Source organism: Ochlerotatus camptorhynchus, unplaced genomic scaffold (assembly GCF_037179485.1).
Source record: "Ochlerotatus camptorhynchus isolate MF236.1 unplaced genomic scaffold, CSIRO-AGI_Acam_v1.1 ptg000391l, whole genome shotgun sequence".
NCBI lineage: Eukaryota > Metazoa > Arthropoda > Insecta > Diptera > Culicidae > Ochlerotatus > Ochlerotatus camptorhynchus.
In genome coordinates this window covers 2,363,011-2,388,257 of record NW_027040878.1, presented here as the reverse complement: position 1 = coordinate 2,388,257, position 25,247 = coordinate 2,363,011, and the positions used below count along the sequence as shown (strand labels likewise).

At 41.6% G+C, this 25,247-nt stretch overlaps 1 protein-coding gene across 1 annotated transcript in view; it reads left to right on the top strand.

The window, feature by feature from the left end:
• LOC135710565 (diuretic hormone receptor-like) overlaps window positions 1-25,247 on the top strand; it is an 85,677-nt gene that overhangs the window by 20,930 nt on the left and 39,500 nt on the right. Inside the window, exons 2-5 of the mRNA XM_065233180.1 lie at window positions 8,020-8,218; window positions 8,303-8,417; window positions 8,511-8,604; window positions 9,353-9,433. Coding sequence (XP_065089252.1) covers window positions 8,020-8,218; window positions 8,303-8,417; window positions 8,511-8,604; window positions 9,353-9,433 — 489 coding nt within the window. The remainder of the gene's footprint in view (window positions 1-8,019; window positions 8,219-8,302; window positions 8,418-8,510; window positions 8,605-9,352; window positions 9,434-25,247) is intronic.

Sequence of the window (25,247 nt, the reverse complement as noted above, 5' to 3'; positions counted from 1 at the left end):
CGTACCTTAACGAAAGCCTTCGTGGATGATAAGTATGATTTCAACCAACAAACGATCCACGGTGGAAAACCAAGGCGGTTTAGCTTCATAATGTCTAGGTCGTGAGGGACTTTGTCAAAAGCCTTAGAGAAGTCGATGTAAACGGAGTCCACTTGCTGACGCTTCTCGATGCTACCTATAAGAGTGTTCGTGTAAGTCATCTAGTAGACCGCTTTTTCATGAATCCATGCTGAAACTCTGTGATTATAGGTTGAACAGCTGGATACAACTTCTCATGCAGAAGACTTTCGAGAACTTTGGCAAGCAGTTCAGGATCGAGATAGGTCGGTAATTTTCCACTTTGTGCATGTTACCGGACCGGACTGAAAATAGACATAACGGGAGTGGCCAACGATGCTGCACAGTTCTTGACGAAAGACGGTGGAATACGGTCCGGGCCTGGACCTTTCAATGGATCGACTGAGCAAAGGCCTTTGAGAATAGCGTCTTGACTGAAGATGAGTTGCTGCAGGTGAATGTCGTATCTTGGTAGCTGATCAATGTATTGCTGCGGTGGAGGAGTTTGAAAAACACTTCGAAAAAGTCAGCGAAAAGGTCAGCAGAAGAGGTGTCGGTGGTGGAGCTTCTACTACCGTAGGTGACGTCCACGGGAATACCAGCTGATCTTTTCCGAGAGTTGATAAAAGACCAGAACGACTATGGATTTTCCTTGAAACCCCTCTGGAGGTTGTCAATGTACTCACGAAAGCGAGCTTCCTGCAAACTATTATACTCTGCTTCTACTAGCTTTTCGTTTTTAGTAACGTTTTCGAGCTTTACTCAGACGGTTACGCAGATTACGCAATTGAGGATTCCACCAAGGTTGTTGGAATTGCAAACAAGTCACCGGAAGAGTATCTTGGATTACTTTATACACCCAACCGGTGGATGTAAGATTCGCTTACAATTATGTGGGATTCATCACCAGAGGATGTAAGTGGAGACCGCATGAACCGAGGATGCGATATACCAAGCTGCGGTCCAATGCAAGAAAATTGGAGACCGAAAAATGTAGAGTGTATTAGTGAGGTAAATTAATTATGTCGAAAAAAAATAGGAAAAAGGTTGCCGACTGGACTCGAACAACGAACGTTGCGATTATCAGACCTGTGCTTTCTCCACTGCTCTCTCCATGCCTCGCTCCATGCTTCTGAATAAGGATAGCCTAAAAGCAAACAAGAAGCGCTCATTTCCTCTCACACTCGACTTCGTATGCTTTTTCTGGTGGAGAGATTCGAGGCAAGGGTGTGCGTCGTTCTACCATGTTATACATAAAAATCAAGGCAAATGCTTGCTTGTGCAGGTGAAAGCACAGACAGAACACAAAATAAAAAAGGCAAAAAACCATTACATCGCCTGCAAAGTCAACTTCTAACATTCGCTGCGATGTTCATGAACAGAGGATGATAGGAACTGGAACTAACATTCATTGTAATAGATTTTTGGTTTGCGTGTAGATGTTGTCGTAGAATACGGAGACGGCGGCATCAATGGTGGGTTGGTCAAGTATTTGTACCCAATCCAAGGCGGCAACATTAACAACATCGAAATCACACTGTGCAAAATTATACTCACTGCAGGCTGCTGGGTACGGATGATCTCTCGAGCGGGAGTCAACTTTTAGAACCAACAGCTTGTGGTGACAATCAACTTTCATAATTGCAAAGGGTGGTTCAAACAGCTCGATGAAATCGGAGTCACTGACGAGAACCAGGTCAAGAAGCTTACCATTCGTGTTCACCAGATCGTTGATTTGCTTCAATCCAGAAGATAGTATGGACTCCACTACAGCGAGTTCCCGTTCTGATGAAGCATTGAGAGGCAGAAATCTCAAGTCCCAAGCTAGATTTGGCAGTTTGTAATCGCCCACAACTATGGTTGTATCGTGAGGGTTCGCCATACCAAGGAGCTGTTGTACGGACTCAGCGTGTTTGGTGTAAATGTTGGGCTGACTGTTTGGTCGAATATAGATGCAGCACAGAAAGATCGATGGATGTTGTAAATCGACTTGAACAGCAATTTGTTCGAGGCTCTCAACTATAAAATAGTGTATTCATGGTCACTTGTGGTCTGGAGTGAAGAAGTACAGCTATAATGTTGCCATAAAATCTATAAAAATCTAAACGCATTTGTTTTTAATTATTAACACTTTTGTCGTGCACAGGTTGCAAATGTGGACGCGACGCCACTGGTATTAGTGAACCAAAAAATCAACGTAAACGCAATTAGTGACGTCACTTACAGGGGTTACTCAAAATAACTAGGATAAGCAAATTTTTGGTCAACTTTGGAGTGTTGTAACTTCGTCAAATATGATCCGATTTTAAATTTTCTAAGAGCATTTGACTGAAAAACTAATATTGTTTTACGGTGAAGTCACGAAAATAATCCTGGTCACCGGATACCGGAGATATTCTGGGTTTCCGGAAGGCTTGTCTAACTTGCTAAATTTTTGGTGAAATTTTATATATGATGCTGGTTAAATATATATATTTTTAGTAAATGCAACGAAAGAAGAACCATTTTTTAAGCGAATCATATGCCAAGAACTAAAATCGGCCTATAATTAACCGAGATAAGGCCATTTCTCTGGAATCGGTTCTGGTGAAGGGTTCTGAATGCAGGCAGATAATTTAATCACTCAAAACATGCCGTGCGACAGCTCTTTCTTCATGGTTTCTCGTCAATAGACTTTTGATAATCTTCAAATGCATCATTGACCACATTGGTCACTCTCGGAACATCCAGTATGCCCCCGGGGAACCTGGAGCAGGGGACAATTGCATTTTTACACCAAAACATGCCGTGCGACAGCTCATTCTTCATGGTTTTTCAAGAATAGGCTTTCCATAAACTTCAATTGAATCATTGACCGCATTGACCGCTCTTGGAATCACGGGATACCCCCGGGGGAACCTGTAGCAGGGGTCAATTGCGTTTATACACCAATACATGCCGTGCGACAGCTTTTTCTGCAAGTTTTTTCATGAATAGGCTTTTGATAGACTTTAAATGGATTAGTGACCACATTGGCCGCTCTCGGGACCTCCGGTATGCCCCCGGGGGAACCTGGAGCAGAGGACAATTGCATTTTTACACCAAAACATGCCGTGCGACAGCTCATTCTTCATGGTTTTTCATGAATAGGCATTCATTAAACTTTCTAATGAATCAGTGACCACATTGACAGCTCTCGGAATCACGGGATACCCCCGGGGGAACCTGTATTAGGGGGCAATTGCGTTTTTACTCAAAAACATGCCGTGCGACAGCTCTTTCTTCATAGATTTTCATGAATATTCTTTCTATAGACTTAAAGTGAATCATCAACTATGTGCAAAGTTATTAGCAAATGAGCAGTTCGTGACCAAAACTGTGTATGCCAAGCATGCACTTCGGTAATCCAGCTCATTGCACACTTATGGTGGTAAGCTCCAACCGGTATTATCCTCGGATTAAATCCCGATCAAGAATGTCCGGCTGGTTTGATGTCGACATCAGAGTTAATCAACATAATTCTGAGCAAACATTTTTCAGATCATACAAACAGGGACGGTATTAAAAGTTAATCCGAGTTGGAGCTTACCGCCATTAGTGGACAGTTGCACAAACAAATTAATTGATATTCATAACATTATATTTTTGAAAATAAAGACATATGATCTTCAGCTAATTTGTTCAGAATTAATTTCAATCAACTTTTTTCAAACACATTTCATCTATCTCTTAACGCTCTCATTTTAGAGTAATTTTCCGAACTGAATTAGGGTGTATCTGAAAATTTTAGTTTTCAGCTCGAAATGTTTTGTTTAAAATTTATCGTGAAAGTCATATAAAATCAAGTCCCCGGCAAGATGACAGATAACCTTGGTTCCACGTACCCACTTGCAAATAGTAGATGTCACCACACACCGTAATCAACGGTATTTCTCTATGGAAAACCAACTTTTTGTTTCACAATGTGTGGATGTCAAATAACGGGTCATACGAAAAGAGCGAGTTTATGATTTTCGTGGAGAAATGAAATATATCCATACAAATTGAACCAATTGATTGAGTTTCATTTTCTAATATCATCGAATGGCAACAAAAATACTTTAGATTTTTCAGTTATAATTTGACAAAGAATTTGATCAGCCTTCAATTAGCCAGATTATTGCTTTTAACATAGATGTGCGATGAAAGCTTGTAATGGGCCGTATGAATAAAACATGTTTACTTTCCTGTGTTTATCTTTCTGATACAACGTGAATTGATCACATTTGAAAAAAGCACACATTATCTCAAAAAACCAATATTAAGGTAGTCTTAAAATAAAATCAATTATATCTCTTTAGAGCTTAGATATATAAACTTGATGTCTTTAGCAAATGTTCATAAAATCAACTGTTCTGCAACTGTGTCCAAGACTTGGACCCATTTTCTCGTAACTGTAGAAAGATAGAATTTAGATATGTACTACTAGCTTAACGATTGTTCAGTGTTGGATTTCATTTTTACTTATTTATTCACACCATCGCTTGACCCCACATTCCCCTCTTCCATCTTCATTACCTCCTACTACCAGGCATGGAAAATCATTTGCATTCATTTCATACATTCATTTACATTCATTTGCCTCTTACTTTTTTCATCAACAGCATTCCGCAAAATGAGATATAGAGCTTTTGTAAGTTTTTTCATTAGCTACAACTTTTGGTCATAACTCAAATCTTTATCTCTTATGCATCACGAACTAGAGCGGGCAGAACTTGTTACTGTTTTTCAGTGAATGTAAAATACATTCACTGAAAAATAGTAGTGGCTTCTGTTCGATCTGGTTCGTCATGCATAAGAGATACGAATTTTACTTGTTTACAAAAGTTGTAGCTAATAACAAAACCTACAAAAACTCTTTACATCATTTTGCGGAATGCTGTTCAAGAAAAAAGTTAGAGGCAAATGAATGTAAATGAATGCACGAAATGAATGCAAATGATTTTCCATGCCTGCCTACTACTTCCTTATCTGTTCATCTTTTCTAACTCTGCTACGTCCTTTTACTCTTAACGTTACGTGTGTGATAAGCTCTACTCACGATGGGCCCATCCGTCTACTGCTGAAGCGGCCGAGGGTAACATTGCCGCTGCTCATCAGTGCGGGTTGTTCTCTATGTGGCTCTATCGACTTCGATGCCCCGGCTCGACCAGATAACTGCCGTGTTTTAGCTGGAACGCTATCGCCGAATTCCCGCTTGGACATCGTGCGTACGGTTCTTCGCCTCGACCGTGTATTGTAGGTCCTCGTAGCAAACTCGCTTGTTGCCTCTGCCGTCCCTCCTTGCGTCACACGTCACTTCCGTTCAGTTAGCAAGTGCACGATGCTCCGTTCCGGTCGTACACGATGGCACTCGCTTTGCTGCCGCATGTTAGTCGACGCTTCAATCCGTTACCCGCGTTTCCACCGAATGATCGAGTCGGTCGGCTCGTCACCATCCGAGTTCGCTCTGGGAGTCTCGTGTAGGGTTCTCCTTATCCATGGTGCGAACGTGTTCTTCGTACTCCAAGATGAATGTCCCACTCGCGGCCGTAAGCCATCGTTCTGCTCGCACACGCGGGCACTCGAGCTTCGGCCTGTGCAAACCGTCCGCGCTAGAGAATCAGAAGAGATCAAAAGAAAGGCCCTGTGGCCCATCGGGGTTAGGACCAGGTTCATATCCTCCAGAGCAATGGTGACTTATTTCTTCCGAAGGCCTCTCTGGTTGCTAGCTTCTGTCGGAAATCAAGTTGCTCGTTAAGCCTGCACACTGGCAATGCGATTCGTGTCTTTGGACGTGCCTATCACGCGAATTCTCTAAACAATGGTTCCTCTCTGCTCCGCCCGTGTTCGCTCCGTATGTTCCGATAGATCGAACTAGTCCAGTGGTCCGATCCGATTTTGATCGTTGTCGTGCATGTACTGCACCTCAATCAGGTTGCCCCAATATGGCTCTGCTCGTGCGAAATAAGTGCTGCTTTTTCTGCCTGCCACTGTCGTTCGCCGATTAAGCCACCAGACCGATTTAACTTTGTCCGCTTTTGGGATTACTGACCGGTTCTTTCCCAGCATGTGACGAAAACAAACGCGCGCACGGTACGGGGCAAGCAAACGTTTTACCAGTCTGTGCGATTGCTTGCTTTGCTTTGCGATTCGCTTTCAGCTGGGACGGAAGCCAATTTGCTGTCAAATCCGAGCCAGTTTCTGATTGGTCGATTTGACAGTAGCAATCGTGGAATAAAAAAGACAGAGGGGTCTATCGAAGCGACACTGAAGAAGCACTTCAAGAAAACCACCCTCAGAGATGTCAGCAACTACCTTGGTATTCGTATTAAGCGAGGACAGGATGGGTGATTCCTGCTAGATCAAGCCTCGTATATCCGTAGAATCGCTGCAAGATTTTTACAAGCAGACGCCACACCATCCCGTATACCAATGGACCCAGGTTACCCGAAGCAACAGCAAAAGGAGGAGAAACCAACGATTTCCAGTGCTTAGTGGGTGCTTTGCTGTATGCTGCGGTAAACATGCAGCCCGATATTGCCATCAGTGCGTCCATTCTGGGGCGCAAGGTAAGCAACCCTAGCCAGGCTGACTGGACCGAAGCCAAGCGGAATCTGCGGTACCTGATGTCGACTGCGGATTTGAAGCTGGAGCTCGGTGGACCTGGCCAACTGCAAGTAAACGTGGATGCTGACAAATCAAACTCGGGCTTTGTTTTCCATCTGGGCGGACCGATTTCCTGGGCTGCTCGGAAGCAACAGTGTGTAACCCTTTCGTCTACCGAGGCGGAATACGTTGCCCTAGCCGAGGCGTGCCGGGAGTTGTTCTGGTTGCAGAAGCTAATGAAGGATGTTGGTGAGAATGCTGCCGGCCGATCGTTGTCCGCCAAAATAATCAGAGCTGCATAGCAATGCTGCTAGCTGACGGAGGAAGTCGTAGAACCAAGCACATCGACACGTGGTTCAACTTCATCCGAAACTTGGTAAGAAACAACGTAATCCAGGTTGTATACTGCCCTACCGAGTCCATGATGGCCGCGTCCATGATGGCGTCCTTGACCAAGCCGCTGGCGAGAGTGAAGCTAGAGACCTGCCGGAAGGAGATGGGACTTCAATCGATACAGCTTGAGGAGGAGTGAAGAAGTACAAGCAACCCATGATTGAAGCTACACCTATCATTCGGTCACAGTAGGCTGTATGTAGATAGATAAGAAATATATGTCATTAGTTTTCGCACTCATGAACAGATCGGTTCGTTTTACTGCCCGCTAATAGCTGCCTGCTAATAATGATATCGAATTAGTTAGTCGATAATTTGCTACGCTTATGGTATAAAAAGTGACAATTTAACATGTTTATTTTTGATTTTGATAGAATGTTTTAGTAATTTCGACCGTTAATAATAAAAATCCCGAGGAGTGGAGAGAGAGGTTGCCACGTAATACATCGGGGGTTATTAATAATAACTTATTATCCCACTCGAAGCTACTGCTTGCCATGCATTTTTCGTCGTTGAAAATGTTCCAGTCTTATGTCCTCCATTGATTAACTTCTAATGACGGTTCCGGTGGTATCCTTAAACTGATAACGACGCTAATTTAGATGCCAAATGCTACATGGAACAGCAGGGCTACTGAACGAAATCGAAAAAAATAAATAAACGAGGCTTAGATATCTTTATGAATAACCGCACTTTGGATTGGCGTCTGCCAGCGGGTCACAGTAGGCGCTGTAATGACATCGCAATAACCTCCACTGCCACCACCTGCTGAGATCTCCTTCAGTTTGCTCGAGCGTTCGAAACGAGATTGAATTTCACCGCACCACCTACTACGGTCTCTGCAGGGGGAAACTGATATATGTATCTATTCACTTTTAGCGTTTCAGAGCGTAGCAATCATTATTTCACTGTGGTTATTAAGATATTAAAAAAACCTGTATTGTTATTTTTATCCGATTTCAGAAAACGCCACCCGGTACTGCAACATCGATGGAACCTGGAACATATTCGCCAATTACGATGCCTGCAAACACCTGGAACCAGCGGCATCGGATCAAACGCTCGAATCGTTCATCGAACTTCCGATAATCATCTACTTTGTCGGATATACCATCAGTCTGTTGGCGCTGTTCTGTGCCGTTACCGTGCTGGTTTACTTTAAGTATGCTCAAATTTTACCAGGCTCTCCAACCGTCAGTCAGTTGCATAAATTTCCATTCCCCTTCTCCGTCCACTATATTTCCAGGGAATTAAGATGCCTCAGGAACACGATTCATGTCAACCTCTTCGTAACGTACATCATGTCATCCAGCTTTTGGATCATTATACTCTCTCAACAGGTGTTTAGTTGGCGCAATTATGTTTGTAAACGTTGCGAATGACAGCTGGTCGCGTTACGCTTTCTTCTTTCTTTTCTTTCTTTCCTTTGTTTATTTGCATGTTTGCATTTGCAGCTGGTCGCCAAGCAAGGACTGGTGGATTGCATATTTCTAGTGACGTTATTCCACTACTTCAGCACGACAAACTTCTTCTGGATGCTGGTGGAGGGTAGGTTGATTCGATGTGTGTCTAGATGTTATTTGGATTTATTGGTAAAACGGTTCCCGGTTCTTAGAAGCTTTCAGATATTAATTGAAAAAGTTCGACAAGTTCAACAAGTTCAAAATCAATCTGATTTGAATGAGATTAAATTACAGCAATTTAATCCGTAACGACTCGCGGTCACGGCAATTGAGCCATTAAATATTAATCTAGCAGAGATGGCTATATATATAGCAAACCATTTCGTATGCAATGGACATTTAATCGATCGAAAATTGCACCAGTTCGCCGCTCTCATTAGGGATGCATATGGTAATGGCCCACATTGTGAGTTAGAGTGTTTCACTGCTCCGGTTCGGGCATTATTGAAAATCCCGATGGTGTAATCCAATAACCTTGATGGTGATCTCATGAATTACAAATGGGTTTACCAATATTTACGAGTAGGCACATTCCTGGCAAACACGTGAAACCCGGAGTTTATAGGACACACCTTCCGCTTTACGAAAACAGTAATTAATTTACAGTAGACTAATTAATACGCACCATGTTGAGAAGGCAGTTTATCTTCGAGAATGGGACGTGAAACAAGATTGTTATCATTTTGTATTCGTGCAAATCGGAACGACGTTTCCTTCCTTAGGTTTATCATCGTGCCGTTTTGTGTGCGACCTAGATTCCGTTCCTACCGGAGAAGAAAGGAAGCCTACTATACGTCGACGGTTCTCTAACTTCCGTGTCCTACTCTTTGCAGGTCTCTATCTCTACATGCTGGTGGTGCAGACGTTCTCCGGCGATTATTTACGTTTTTGGAAGTACTCCATCATCGGTTGGGGTAAGTTTGTCCTATTATAGTACATTCCAGGTACGTGTATGTAAACTCCATGAATATGCTAGATTAAGTGAGATACGTTTCTGTGATATACATGCGACACGTTAGGAATGCTTGTGGAGTGGTGCTGTCTTCGGATGTCGACAGACTGCATGCCGGTTGAAACTTGAAGCCTCCCTTATGGCTAGGAGGAGGTGATGATTTGAATTCTTGACAACGGAGCACGGATGGGAAGTTTTTATTTTAAATATAAGATCGGAACAAACCAGAAATTTTGCCACGGAGAAACTTGTAAGCAACTAGGGGCATCTCACTCTAAAGTTTGTATTTCTCGCGTTGTACATTGAAAGTTCATACTGATATGTAAGATACCTAGAAATACTTAAAAATACTTAAGAAATATTTAGCGTTAGATAGTTACCATCGTTGCTAGACAAACTCAATTTGTTTGTTTATCTTTTGTCGTCGTCTGGGATTTTGTGTGAAAATTTGGAACAAATGTAAAGTGATGCTGGCTCCTATTTTGGAAACAAATTGAATGATGCCGCGGAGAATGCACTTTCAAATATTCCACGCCTTGATTGTATCACTAACAGTCCCAAGCAACACGGGTTGTTATGCAAAAGTTGAAAATACATCTTCAAGACAAACGGTAGGTATTATTTCCAAAAGGAATAACTTAAATACTTACATCTACACAACCAAAAAAGCGCAAGGGATTGCGTCATATAAAACAAATTTAGGATATTTCAAAACATCTATAGCACCACTGGATAAGTTCTCTAAACATTATTAGCTACATCGTTAAAACTAACGAGCTTCAACTATCTCCATTTAATACTTATTAAAGGTTTAAAAATCTGTCAGAAACACATTTATGAAACTGAATGTATGTTGGTTATAGCTGAAAAAATCATACCCTCAATATTTTAAACAGAAAAACAAAAAATCTGTTTTTTTGATTATTTTTTTTTTCAACTGATCAGAAATTAGTGATAATAAGTTCTTAAATTTCTGGATCGTTAAGAGCTTTCTTCTACGTGATAATTACATTTAAATAATTAAATATGTTTTTATCTTGTCATTAATGCCCGAATCTTAGATGCACTTCGAAATTCATCGTGAAATGTCTTGTTTTGCTTCCAAAACTAAAGTGGGCCTGCTGAATTTTACAATATTTTAGAAATTATCTTTGTGATTCATCTGGAAATAACGCTCAATATGAAACATTATAAAAAGAAGATCGACGGAAGCAAAAACGACGCATGGCGTCATGAAATTAAAAAAAAAAAAATAAACTGTCGATTGAAAATATTGATCATACCCCAAACACGACAGTCTTTCATATTATATACTGCACATGTCTTTCAAAAACTCACGAATTGTTACAAAAGCAAATATCGCCTTATTTGGTGTTCTTTCGAGTGCTTAAAAAAAAACTATGAAATTGCCTTTTTAGATTAATTATAATAATTATATTATCTTAATTATACTATTTTACCACGAGTTCCATTACCCTGAATAAGAGATGAACTAGCCTTTGGCTGAAAATCTCTCAAATAAAGATTAAAAAAAAATATTCCCTGAATGATCCACTACCGCGAATCATATCATACCGAAAATCATAACTTAAATTGATTGAAACACAGCATTTTGAGTGCACTTGGGGCCTCCCTTAGCTCAGTCAGTAAAGGCGCAGCTACAAAGCAAGACCATGCTGGAGGTTTTTTTTATACAGGGGGGAATCTGCTCCCAGACTCCTGAGAAGATAACTCAGGGTGTGGGGATGGGAGAAATAGCTCTCCCGACCCACTAAACCTTACCCTGTGCTCTAGGCCCTTGCCCTCCCCGGAACCGCCCAAAAGCATTACGTCATGGGAGGGGGCCGGTTGCGCTATGGCGCATCACTAGGTGTTGTGTCCGACGTGACACTCGCTACTGCACAGTGAGCAGCTGTGCAGGGCCTTCCTCTTGTTGTTCGCTGTTCGTTGTTCGCCCGAGTTCTAGAGCAGACGTGATAGCCAGCCAACTGTCCAACAGGGTAGCTTAGGACAGATGTGACCGTTTACCAGCTGCTTGTGCTAAGCACTCTAAGAACCCGGCGTCACTCCTGCCATTGCACAACGAGGGTTTGTGCAGGGCTTCTCAACCTCCTGGGACGAGCTGGATGGGGTTCCAGCGTCCCTACTCTGCGGTAGTTCGTTTAGCCGCAATATCTCTCCCTTGGGTTCGATAATTAGCGTTTCCAGGGCACACCACGAGGAGGCGAACTACTTCATGCCCCACCATGCTGGAGGTGGCTGGGTTCGATTCCCGGTCCGGTCTAGGAATTTTTCCGGTTGGAAAATTTCTCGACTTCCCTGGGCATAGAAGTATGATTGGACTTGCCACACAATCATATCAATGTAAAAATGGTACAGGCATCGAAAGCTCTTAATTAATAACTGTGGAAGTGCATCAAGAACACTAAGTTGAGAGCACGCAATAAGCTAATAGCGATATGCAATAAGCTTGAAATGCGAAGAAGAAGAAGATTATGATAACCGTACAACACAGTATTAAAAAGATATGAGCCATAAATTCCATCATTTATCACTTTTAATTGAACTTTCTGATGCACATTTTCTCGAATTTCCTAAGCAAAGACCATTATTGTGCTTGCTATGCTACATACAAATTCATGCGTAGGTGGGTATAGAAAGCTCCCAATTAATAAAAGTGGAAAAAACTTGGACAAGCCAACAGATGAGCAATTTGAAGACAAACTTGTCGAAGACAATATATTATTGTTTTACCGTTCATTATTGAGCTATTCACATGATTTACTGAGGAATTGATACAGATATTTTGATAATTTGAAGCTGACGAAGGTTGGTTTCAATAGAATAGGATCGAATTTCTTAGTATACGTTCGAAGGCTTTGAATAGCTAATTGAGTTATTTCCTTTTAAATCCGATATAATTAATTATATTTGACAGATAGGCGTATTTCGTCCACTACTTGTAGACTTCCTCAGTTCCAAATATTCAAGTAGTACACTGAGCGGTGCTTGAGTTCTTGGAACTGAGGAAGTGGACGAAATACGCGTATCTGTCAAATATAATTAATTATATCGGATTTAAAGGGAAATAACTCAATTAACTATTCAAAGCCTTCGAACGTATACTAAGAAATTCGATCCTATTCTATTGAAACCAAACTTCGTCAGCTTCAAATTATCAAAATATCTGTATCAATTCCTCAGTAAATCATGTGAATAGCTCAATAATTATAACGGAATTAAAAGAAAATAACTCAACCCACTCAAAAGCTCCTCATCGTTTCGTTAATCATGTTACGCATTAAATTGAAGATTAATTAAAACTCTTTTACATTTTTTGGGACACCCACATACTGGGACAAGGCGAGAAAACTTCAAACGTCTCAGAGTTGGTTGGAAATGCTAACATGAAGCTTTAGTGTGATGATTTATTAGCTAGAGAATGATCTTTAGAAGAGGGTAGGTGGATAGTTCCGTTAGAGTACGGCAGTATGAAAATTGAATAGAAGTTGAAAATGAGCGAAGGGCCATTAAAGCGACAGTTTTTACAAGATAGACGCTCATTTTCAACTTCTATTCAATTTTCATACTGCCGTACTCTAACGGAACTATCCACCTACCCTCTTCTAAAGATCATTCTCTAGCTAATAAATCATCACACTAAAGCTTCATGTTAGCATTTCCAACCAACTCTGAAAATCGTTAACTTCGCGTATGAAGTAACATAAAAAACACTTTGAATGTTCAAACGTCTACTATTTCTTTGACCGAAGCAGAAACTGAAACAATTACTAATCCAATTAATTGTTCACCTTCCTTGGAATTGCTTAGTGCGATACAATTTTACATTAATCAGAACGGTACATTGTAGAGCGTGAAAACACTTAAATAAATCCCGCTCTCTACTGCATAATCATACGGCATTAAAGTGTAAACATCCCTCCATTTTATGTTAAAAAAAAATTATGAATACGTTGGATTCCTGAAAAGTATTAAAAATCGTTTAGCCGGCAATGTGAATGGCTGTTCCGACATCCTTCAAGCAATACTTTTCAATCCGACACAACTGCTTGTAAACAATGACTTCGCATATCGATTTTTCGTAACTCGTAACTCACCCACGCAAACTAACACCTCGATCTTGTAGGGGAAATTTTCATATATCTGTTGGTGGTGTTAGTTGGGCGTTTGCGTGAGAAGTAACGACAAATAGACGTTCGAAACCAGTGTTAACAAAAGCAGTAGCGTCTATTTGAAATGTTGCACTTGAAATACTGTATGAGTATGAAGTTCTGATGCCATTGAAGAAACATTTGGCTTGGACAACACCGAATTGAAATACAAAATCCACAGGAACATGTATAGGAACATGGATAGGAATAGGAACATGTCAGCATGAAGTATTAAGGGTGTGAAATAAACATATGTAATACTTCAATACAACTTACAATAGAAAACACCTATAAGTAGTTATGGTGTGGTATTTACGGCATCATTATAACCTTTTAAGAACATTCGAATCAGACAGTACAAAATCATAAATGAACAATTTCATTAGTTTGCTTGAAGAGTTCACGGTTGGCAGTAAAGTGTAGCTTATTTGCTCGTGTTGTTTTACAAAATAACAAAAATGACCTTTTCTGTCGTCCACACAAGGAAAACAGAAAAAAATCTCAACCTATTATCACAATTGTCCCGTCAAGATGGGTAAAAGATGGCCATGTTCTGTGGCCACCAATCAATTTTATTTCCCTTTCAACGGATGCGAATAGTGCTCCAAATGTGGTTACGTGGAAAAATCAGAACAAACTGTGAAGTTGTCGGTCGAGCCGGAAGCTATCGTGAAGCAGAAAACGTGGTATCCAATAACGAATTTCAAAGATGCTGTTCAGCTACAACTAGGAACTCGCAGACGGTCTTCAAAAAAGAAAGCGAAATTTGAAGTAAAGACGTACAGCTTAACATCTCCTCAAAAACAGTTAATCGTGGTAAGTTGAGTATGACTGCTTTTGTAAACAATAACTTCCATCGCCGATTTCTTGCGAATAAACGCCCTAACAAACAAACTATACCAACAGGTAGATGCATCCTTCCCCTACCTGGAATCGTTATTTTGATAGAAGCTTTTATTCGCAAGAAACTGGCAATTGAAATCATTGGTTACAAAAGCAGTTGCACCCTAATATCGAATCGTACTCAATTTTCTTATCTCAACACTTTTTCCATACCTATGCCCATCGCGAATACTAAAAACATCCTACCTGAACACAACATGATCCAACCAGCACCCAACACATTCAATTCGGAGAAAATACAATCGCCAATCTTGGTTGAAATTCCTACTCAGGTTGAGGAAACAACTTCGGAAGCTCAGCAACCTCCGCTTCGTCATACGGATGATTTCAACTCGTCAATTACGGATTCTTTTAGCGTTCTGCTTCCTCCACCGACTCAGCTACAATTACCAAAAATGCCGAGGTATTTGATGCACCAGCCGGGTATAACGTTACCAGCTGCTACGCTGATTATAGCTAACCAACAAACATATGACAGAAAACATTGAAAACAAATGTTTACATTAGTAAAACATTAATAAAATATCATTTGCCGTACACGTTTTTAATTACTACCAACGAAAATGCATAATTTTCTAGATAAAACAGCTGGTTATATAAATCATTTCAAAGGCTCTTTAACAACCTTCTTATTGTGATGTTTTTATTAAGGATTCATGAAAGTCAATAAGGAATGCAATCAAACATTTGTACGACATTTATAGAACATAATCTGTCCAGTAATTTCAGAAAATTAGATGCAGAAATATTGTTTTTTTTTTTAAACATCGTTATAGCTTTTACAATACAAAAAAAGTTTTTGTTACTTCTATATAACTTTTATACAACATGAGTTTTATTTATATTCGAAAACATGTTTTCTATGTTACTTGAGGTGATCCGTTCATCATGTTATTGGAATCAGTTAAGCTAATAGTCAAGAGAATCTTCCACACATTGCTCGTTTAAAGTCTGAAACGCGCAAAAATTGGTCAACTTCAAATTGGTGTATTTCTGTTAAAAATGCATTAAAAATGAAACCTGAAATACTGCATTTGAAAGTTGAGTGTATATACAATGGTTGCATGAGTTTTCACCGTTTGCTCTCCAGTTTTCAAAATGACGTCCAAGCAGCGTGTCAAAATTTTGCTCGCGCAGCAAGAGAATCCGACGTTTTCACACGCCAAGTTGGCAAAATTGCTGGATGTGGCCAAATCGACCGTGACAAACGTTTAAAAAGTGTTTGGGGAGCGTCTGTCGACCGCCAGGAAGCCTGGAAGTGGCGGCAATCGTAATCCGGACGTGACAGCGACGGCGAAGAAGGTGGCGGTGAAATATAAGCGGAATCCTAACCTCTCCACCATTTCAAGCAGCTTCCGGGACAGGAGTTTTATACCGCATCAGGAAAAGGGAAGGTGGCTGAAATTTTCAAAACTATCAAACTATCGAAGTTCCCGAAAAAATATCTCGTCTTGCAGGCCTGCACGTGTGGTCTAAAAACGGAAGGGTTTAAGAGGAAGGCACGCCAGTTCGGATTTGGCAAACCAAAAGAATAAACGAACATTTTTTTCTTTAAATATATGAATTGAACTACCAAAAGAAAAATAAGAAGATTTTTTTGGCATGAATTTTGACTAAAAGAAACGATTTTTTTGTCGACCAATTTTTGCGCGTTCCAGTCTTTATTTAGAGTGGATCGTTGTGTTTATAGGTGCAAATTCCATCCATTATGATCTTGGCTATATAATGATAACACTTGTATGACAAACTATGAACATGATAATTATTTGAATAAAAAATTATGAGCGCATCCCTGGTCACACTTGTCTAGTTTTTGTATAGTTGTTGTATAGTGCTAATAATTATTATACAAATAATCCTCATGTTCATAGTTTGTCATCCAAGTGTATCCGTGGCATTAGGCTGATCAAAGCTGAAATCGGCAGAAAAAGTTTGGCCCTTCTCAAATGTTAGTCTAGATAAATTTTGGAAAAACTGAGTATGCAAAAGTGCTTATTTAGTCAAATTCTACACCTCCAGAAAATTTCATTGAAATCTGAGAGGGTGTTGCCAGCTTCGATTTGATTTGACGCGAAATGCGTCTAATGCAAAAATGCTACAGGCATCGAAAGTTCTCAATTAACAACTGTGGAAGTGCATGTTAGAACACTAAGTTGAGAGCACACAATAAGCTAATATGCGATAAGCAATAAGCTTGAAATGCGTGGAAGAAGAGGAAGTCTATCTGAATCAATAAGTAATTGAAATGATTTTTGAAGCAGGTATTAATTACACTGTGCAACAAGACTTTCTAAGACTGGGAAAATTCACCCTCTATTTGACTATTTCGTGGTCCCCTGAGTAAAAGTCTCGAACAAACTTAAACCCTAACATGTCCTAATTTTTTGGTACCTCCCTCTTTACGAATTTTGGTATGTTGTCCCGATGTCGGTCGAATACTGCCTAACTAAAGCATGTTACGGTATTGGCGTCGAAAAGTTTTGACGTAGGACTACGTCTTTCGGGAAGATACACTTTATGAAAACCGAAAAATGAAATTATGAAAGATTTTGAACGTTAATAACGTAGCTGCCCCTGGACCAATTTCAATTTTTTTATCACCGATCAATCAGAAACATTTCTACGCATCGATAACAATGCTTTTGACTGTTGATTTTCAAATTGAAACTATTGAAAAAGTGGTAAATTTCAAGCAATGTCCAAAAGTTACGAAATAACTAACAAATCCACCAATTACGAACATGCATATGCTGCTTCCCCAACACAGTCATCAGATAATTGTGGAACATTTTGCTGCCAATTCAGAAACACACGCCCCCAATGACCACACAAAATGCTCTCCATATTTTCCTTGGATTTGTTTTCCGTCGATCTTGTTTTCCGTGCTGAGCACCAATGCTGCCCACACCTGGAACCTACCTTTCGACCCATCAACTCATGAACCGGGCACCAACAGCTTTACTTCGCTTCCGAAGGAAGGCGTGATCAGAGATGTTATGCCTCAGAACCTCCCGGCGGCGCCGACTGGTATTGAACCCAGGTAATTATGCTTACCTGTGTGATAGGTAATTACGCTTACCACTACACCACCGGCGCCGCTGCTCTCCAGAGTTGTAATCTTGTAACCAAACTTTGAAGCAGGGGATACTCTATATAAATTCTATGCAAACTCTTTTCTGAAATGAAATAGCTCTGAAGCGATAGGGACGCACTCTGTACGGTTTCGGATGTTAAAACTTATCACCAACGTAACAAAACGGCCCTTTTCAGGGCCACCAACCTGAAAAGGGCCATTTTGTTACGTTTGTGATAAGTTTTAACCTCCGAAACCAGACAGGGTGCGTCCCTATCGCTTCATAGCGTAGACGACATCCATGGTCGTGACGGTTTTGCGGTTGGCGTGTTCAGTATAGGTGATGGCATCACGGATCATAATTTCTAGGAACACCTTCAGCACACCTCGGGTTTCTTCGTAGATCAGACCGGAGATACGCTTGACACTACCACGTCGAGCCAGACGACGGATGGCTGGCCCTGGATGTTATCACGCAGAATTTCCCAATATCGACAAAGCTGCATCACCATGACTGTATATCGCCAATGGGAAGCGAGAAAATATGGTACCGGCACAACTGGTTGTCTATATAACAGGTGGCTAACTACGCTTTTGGCTTAGTTTCGATTCACCCGTTCAACGACAAACATCATGGCAAGGGAGGCAAAGGTCTTGGAAAAGAAGGCGCCAAGCGTCATCGGAAGGTTCTGCGTGATAACATCCAGGGTATTACCAAGCCTGCCATCCGTCGTCTGGCTCGACGTGGTGGTGTCAAGCGTATTTCCGGTTTAATCTACGAGGAAACCCGAGGTGTGTTGAAGGTGTTCCTAGAAAATATGATCCGTGATGCCGTCACCTACACTGAACACGCCAAGCGCAAAACCGTCACGGCCATGGATGTCGTCTACACTCCGAAGCGACAGGGACGCATTCTGTACGGTTTCGGAGGTTAAAACTTATCACCAACGTAACAAAACGGCCCTTTTCAGGGCCACCAAATTCATTTCAGAAAAGAGTAAGAATAGAATTTATATAGAATAACCCATGATTCACCGATTCAACTTGTCACTAAATACATCAAAACGATGCAAAAATCAAATAATTTGTAAGGGAAATAAATTATGTTCTATTTGTAGTCTTATCGGTGGGTTAAATTTATTCCGTTTCACTTTAATAAACTAAGAAACCATCATCGTATGCATTCTCCTGCTGCGCGACATCTTCGAAATCGTCCGAACCGTTGAATAATACAGAGTACAGAGAGTACAGACTTAGAGTACAGTGAGTACAAAAGAAGAGTGTCGCTACTTGATAGCAAACTACTCATGATGGGAGGAGTCTGTGTACTTTACCGGCGTGTTCAAAAAGAAAGGCAATCAAAATTTCATTTTGTGATTGTTTCCCAAATACAGACATCATAATCAAAGAGCATCGTGATTATGTATTGTAGCATTCTTTGTAAATTCCAACTGGTACAGCAAATTCTTCAAAGTTTACACTCCGCGTTGGATAGAGTCAATATTCGAAGCGAGACAAGTGTTTATTGAGAAATTCTGTGTAAATCTTCAAAATGTCTCAACACATGACCTGAAACCGGCAACTCTCAGTTTAAAGAAGAAACATTTGATAGAATCTTATATTTTCTATGTTTATTGTTTCAAGAAAAGTTCGTCTTAAAAGAATGAAATTATTTGATACATTTATTTCTCTCTAAAATTGTATTTTTTGCCAATACTTTATATCAATTCAGTGTTCACACGGCTGTCGACAATTGCAGGCCACTCTCCATGTGTGCCACGCGATCGTCTGTTTTCTGGGCAGCAACCATTGTGTGGTCCTCCTCATTGTTCTTCATCAGCAGTTCTTTCGGTCGATGCGTCGTCGACTTTGGAAAGCAACCGTTTAGAGGTGAGTGTGTGAGTGCTGACCACGTTTTGCGTTCATTGCTGCAATGGAAGCGCTCTGACCCTCGTTGGCGTAACTGCCATACAATGAAACCACTGGAGGGGGCTCCAGCTCTGATTTTGGATAGCGGAAGATAAAGTACTTATTGTGTTGTACCTTTTGACTATAGTTTTAAGATGTATTGAAAAGTGACCAAGAATCCTCGGCTTTGTAAAGTTATCCATTTATGTGCATCATACTGAACACACTACTTTTTCGAGCAGTGTGCAGCATCATTATGTAGTTTACGTTTATAGCGTGTTTGTAGAATGATGCAAAATAGAATACTGTGACTTTTATGCTCAAACCAAACGTCTGATTTCCAATCAGTAGATGTTTAGTACAACATTAATTGAAATTAGGGGAATCATTTCTTGAATTCCAAAGTCAGAGCAAAAGCTCGTATACAGGTTCTCCTCTTGTTCAATGTTTTGATAGTAAGCATTATAGTTAAGGTACACCGGAGTAAGTTGAAACGTTACGTGAATCTCTTAGCGAAAATGAATATTCACTGTAATTATTTTTGAGAGGCATTATGTGCTACCACAAAATACTATATTAGAAATAATTTCAGTGTTTATTCACTTCCGCTAACAGATACATCTACCGTTTCAACTTGCCCTAGTGTAGGGTAATGGATTTTTCCTATGCATATATGGAGATGAAAAATGTGTGTTTGGTGAAAAAGTCTACCATTTTAGTTTCTAATAATTATCCATTATAACGTTTTTATTCAGCAATGAATTTGAATTATGGTTGGACCTGAAAATGCATCATGATTGGACCTTTTATATAAAGTACCGCAGGATCGAGTATCACAAACCAATCAACAGCCGCTAAATAAAAGGTATTCTGGTCATATAGGGCACATATTTTTTTGGAATCGCTCAACCGGTTCCGGAAATTTGACCGGAACATGCTGTGGTTTATATGAGGCATGAGGTTAATTGCGACATGAAACGAATAAAACTTATCATGTGACACCTCCAATCACATTAGAATTAAAAAATTAGTTGAATGGTAGTCATTTGGGGGGCCTAAGGCCACATTTACCACACCTGACCATGTTTCGATCCCCCGGAAAAGTGGCCAGTTTGTGAATTATGGTGAAAAAAAAAAACCATTTAATTACATTAAAATCCAACAACCTGTTCAATGGCAATTACAAGGAATAGCCAGGATCACGCTGGCCACATCCAGTCAATTTCCGGAAATCCCTTGAGAAGTAGCCAGTTTTAGACTTTGATCAAAATCCATTGTGCGATGCCTCAAATCACAATCTATTCCTCTATGCTCTGTTTAAGAAAGTTGTGACTAGAAAGTATACAGAAAATCATGCTGATGCGCGCGTAGGAAATTGTAAACAAACCGAAGGCTTGATAACACCGAACTCTCTCTCTGCAGCAATCTTGGGTCGTTTCGGAGAACCGTCTGCTTGACGATCCTTCGCATCCAACTGACTGTAAAACATATCTGGTACCTCTTATATGCAATTTGATTAACATTCGAAGTCCATCCTGTTTTACATATTCTGCTCAAAAAATACTTTCTAAGCTCCGCCCTGACAGGATTTCCCGCGGTTTTTCAATGAATGGGGCAGGGCAGAAAGTATCTTTTGTGCAGAATATGTAAAAAAGGAAGCGACTTCGGATGTTAACGGTGTTTTGTTTTAATAATTTCCGCGTTTTGATCTAGTTCAAGCTACTCCCCTTCGACCCCATCGCAGGTTGTCAAGGTGATCATGCCGTGATCCACCTCTAGGGGTGTTTATATCTGTGGTTATTTGCAAGCCCTAGTGTACTAACGTGCTGGTAGACTCTGATGCCCTGCTTACATTATGCTGCTTACTTTTTACACAGTGCTTACACTAGCGCTAGCAAATCCGCATAGATGTAAACACCACATTAACCGCTAACTTGCTCCTGCTTGCAGGACCCAATGCCATCCGAAGCGGTAATGAGCAGAGGCACTTTTTTTTTACTTTAAATGATCTATATTTCTTGAATTTGTGTGGTTTACATGTATAACTTATCAAGTTACACAGATGCGTCTTTTCAACTTTAGTTTCTTTGAAATTTCAATTATTATTAATTACAGTTCCTAGTCCTATCAGGCCTGTTTTAAGAATGACCACCTTGGTGGGATTGGTTTGTTTTAAATTTGAAAAAGGAGACTACTTATAACTACTATTTATGAGCAGAAGCAGTAGTAGTAAAATTATGTTTATTTCTGTTGATTATGGTAGTACATTTATTTATCATTTTAATTGATTAGCCTACTTGGCTCTTCATCTTTGTTTAATTTGATATTCTAATTTAATATTTGCGTTTTTCAACTAGTTTACAGAATATCCCTTTGGGGATGTGTTTTATTTGAATTGAAAAAAGTGATAACCTACCTAACTACGAGTATAACTTAACCTAACGTGCTAGATCACGTATGATCTGATGATTTGATCTCAGACAGGTGTCTCTGAACCTTTCCAGGATGAATACTCTCCGTTCTTCTAATGTTTGAATTCCAGCCAGGAAGTGGATCTCAGAATTTCTAGTCCGCGGGGGACTGTTTAGGACCATCCTAAGGATCTTGTTCTGGATCCTTTGGAGTTTAAGGTGATGGCATTTTGCGCAACTCTCCCAGATTGGCATACCGTACTCGATTACAGGAAGGATGATTTGTTTGTAGACAGCAAGCTTATTTTTCAGGGACAGGGTTGACTTCCTGTTGATAAGTGGATACAACGATCTTATCAAGATGTTGCACTTGGTTTTTGTTTTGTCAACGTGCTCCCTGAAAAGAAGCTTGCTGTCTAGTATTAACCCGAGGTGCACGACCTCTTTGAACCATTCCACCACTGTGCCGTTCAGGCAGATCTTGTTATTCTCCGACGGAACAAGTCTAGGAGATTTAGAGTGTGGAAAGATAATGACCTGGGTCTTTGCCGCGTTGATACGGATCTTCCAGCTGTTGAAATATTCAGACAGGACGTCCAGGCCTCTCTGAAGTTTGGCAGTCAGAGCTCCGATGACCCTACCCTTGTAGACGATGGAAATGTCATCTGCGAACAGAGACAACGATCCACCATCAGGGAGAGCCGGCATAAAGAAGGTGAACAGGTTGAATAGGATGGGGCCAAGAATGCTTCCTTGTGGAACCCCGGCACCGATGTTGAAAGCATCCGATGAGATGCCATTCAGAGAGACTCGGAACGTCCTGTCTGATAGATAGTTGTTTATGATCTTCACTAGGAAGATTGGAAGACCGTACTGCTGCAATTTGAACACCAGGCCATCATGCCAGACATTGTCGAATGCTTGTTCAACGTCCAACAACGCCATGGCAGATGTTTTCGAAACAGACTTGTTCCGTCTGAGAATGTTTGTTACTCGAGTCAGCTGGTGGACGGTCGAACGACCTTTCCGAAAATCAAACTGTTCCTCGAGTAACAAGTTGTTTTCATCGGCAGATGTTAGGAGCCGGTGGTACAGTGCTCTTTCGAACAGTTTTGATAACCCTGAGAGAAGGCTGATTGGTCAATAACTTGAAGGAGAGGAGGGATCCTTCCCAGGTTTCCGGATGGGTATGACTTTAGCTGACTTCCAACACGAGGGGAAGTAGCCAAGTCTGAGGCACTGATTAAAAATCAGTGCCAGATGGTTGTAGAATCTGGAACTCAAGTGTTTGAGTTCCAGATTCAGGATGTTGCCAAAACCTGGGCCTTCATGTTTTTAGATGATTTGATATAGGCCAACAGTTCGTGAGCCGTAATCTCGGATTCCTCTGGAAAAATGTTAGGAATCTGAAGAAGATTGGTTGCATTTTCAGCAACCTCAGATTCATGAGGGCTGACGATGTTTTGTCCGAGATTATGGGAGCTGACGAAGTGTTGACCTATCGCGGCAGCCTTCTCTTCAGGAGTTATCAGATGAACCACTGGGTCGCCGGGACGATCCAGTGGGGTCAGTGGGGGAATGGGCCTAGGCTTGTTTTTAAGAATTTTTGTAAGTTTCCAGAAGGGCTTAGCACAATCTGGGAGATAGCGGATCTTACTAGCAAAATCGTTATTTCTGAGATCCACCATCCTGGGCTGAATGGTCTTTGTTAATCGATTACAATTGGTCTTCAAGTTAGGCAGGCCAGTACGCTGGTACTGCCTACGAATGGTGTTACGGAGTCTGATGAGATCTTTGGTAGGGCTGTCAAGGTTCAGAGTGTTACTCACCTGTCTGGATACTGGCACGTGTTGTTCCCTGGCCCGGGAAATCGCCTTCTCGATGGTTTGTAGACACCGGTCAACATCTTCCGACGTCCCCGGTTGGACATCGTAGTCGATGGTTGTGTCGACGCAGTGTTGATATTGCGCCCAGTTGACTCGATGGTAGTTGCGCCGGGAAGCTTCGAATCGGTTTACCGAGGATCCAACTTCGGCCACCACCGGGTAGTGGTCCGAGCTCAGCTCCTGGAATGCCACAGGTTGCGAGACGTTGTGTCCCATGTTGCTTACGAAGATGTCGATGGTCGCATGGACCCCAGACCGACTCAACCGGGTGGGAGAGTCCAGGGCCAAGATGGTATAGTGGCCCTCTTGCAGGTCTTCATTGAGGATGATGCCGCTTCTATTGCCCCAAGCCGATGCCCCAAGCTTGATGTTTTGCGTTCAGATCGCCAGCGATGATAAAGTTCCCGCTCCTCCGGGTGAGTTTGATGATGTCTTTGCGGAGGGCCACTGACGACCCGTCCCTGATGTTGGTTTGCTTGGGGCAGTAGGCCGCGATGATGGTGATTGGGCCAAGTGATGTGCTCACCTCCACTTCGATGGCTTCAATTGTTTTCAGCTGGAAGTTTGGTAACAGCCGGCAACTGATGTTCCGTCTTGCAGCGATGGCCACTCCTCCACCTCCAGAGCAGGTGCGATCTCAAGTCTGACGAGCCGGAAGTCGGGAAGGAATATGTTTAGTTCGGGCTTCAGATGCGTCTCGGTGATGATAGCAATGTCGACCTCCTTGGCGTTGAGGAAATCGAGTAGCTCTCTATGCTTGTTCGTCAGTGAGCAAGCGTTCCAATTTGATATTTTTATAGCTTCACGGTCCATACTTGGTGACGAGTGAAAAGGCAGCATGAAGCTGTTCAGATCGAGTCTTGCAGGTACGCATGATGATGATGACCTCGGCCACGAGCGTCACAAGTTCCTCCGAGGTGAACGGAGAATCGTCGACAGATTCACCTGAGACAGCACCAGCGTATGATAAACCAGGGGCGGTGGATGAACCTGGAATTGGCTGGGCCGCAGCAACAGCGAGACGATGCTGAACTGTCCGACTGTTGGGAACCATTTGGATACTCGCTGGATTGGCTTGTTGGTTGTTGAGCGGAAGCGGAGCTAGGTTCGGAACATGTCGACGGGGCTGGAGAGCTGGGTACTGGACTTCCGTTAGTACAGGAGGCGAACGATGATTACGAAGGCGACCGAGCTGGTTGTTGATTGTGGCCTTCCGACGGATATTAATGAACTCCACTCGCTTGGGACATCCGCGATTGGAGGCTTGGTGGTTTCCACCGCAGTTGACACACGTTGGCTCGATGTCATCGACTTGCTCGCAGGACGCAGTTGAGTGAGTTCCAGCACACTTGCCGCAGTTTGTCTCTTCATGTGGCAGTTTTTGGTGCCATGGCCATATGAGAGGCAGTTCATACAATGCGTT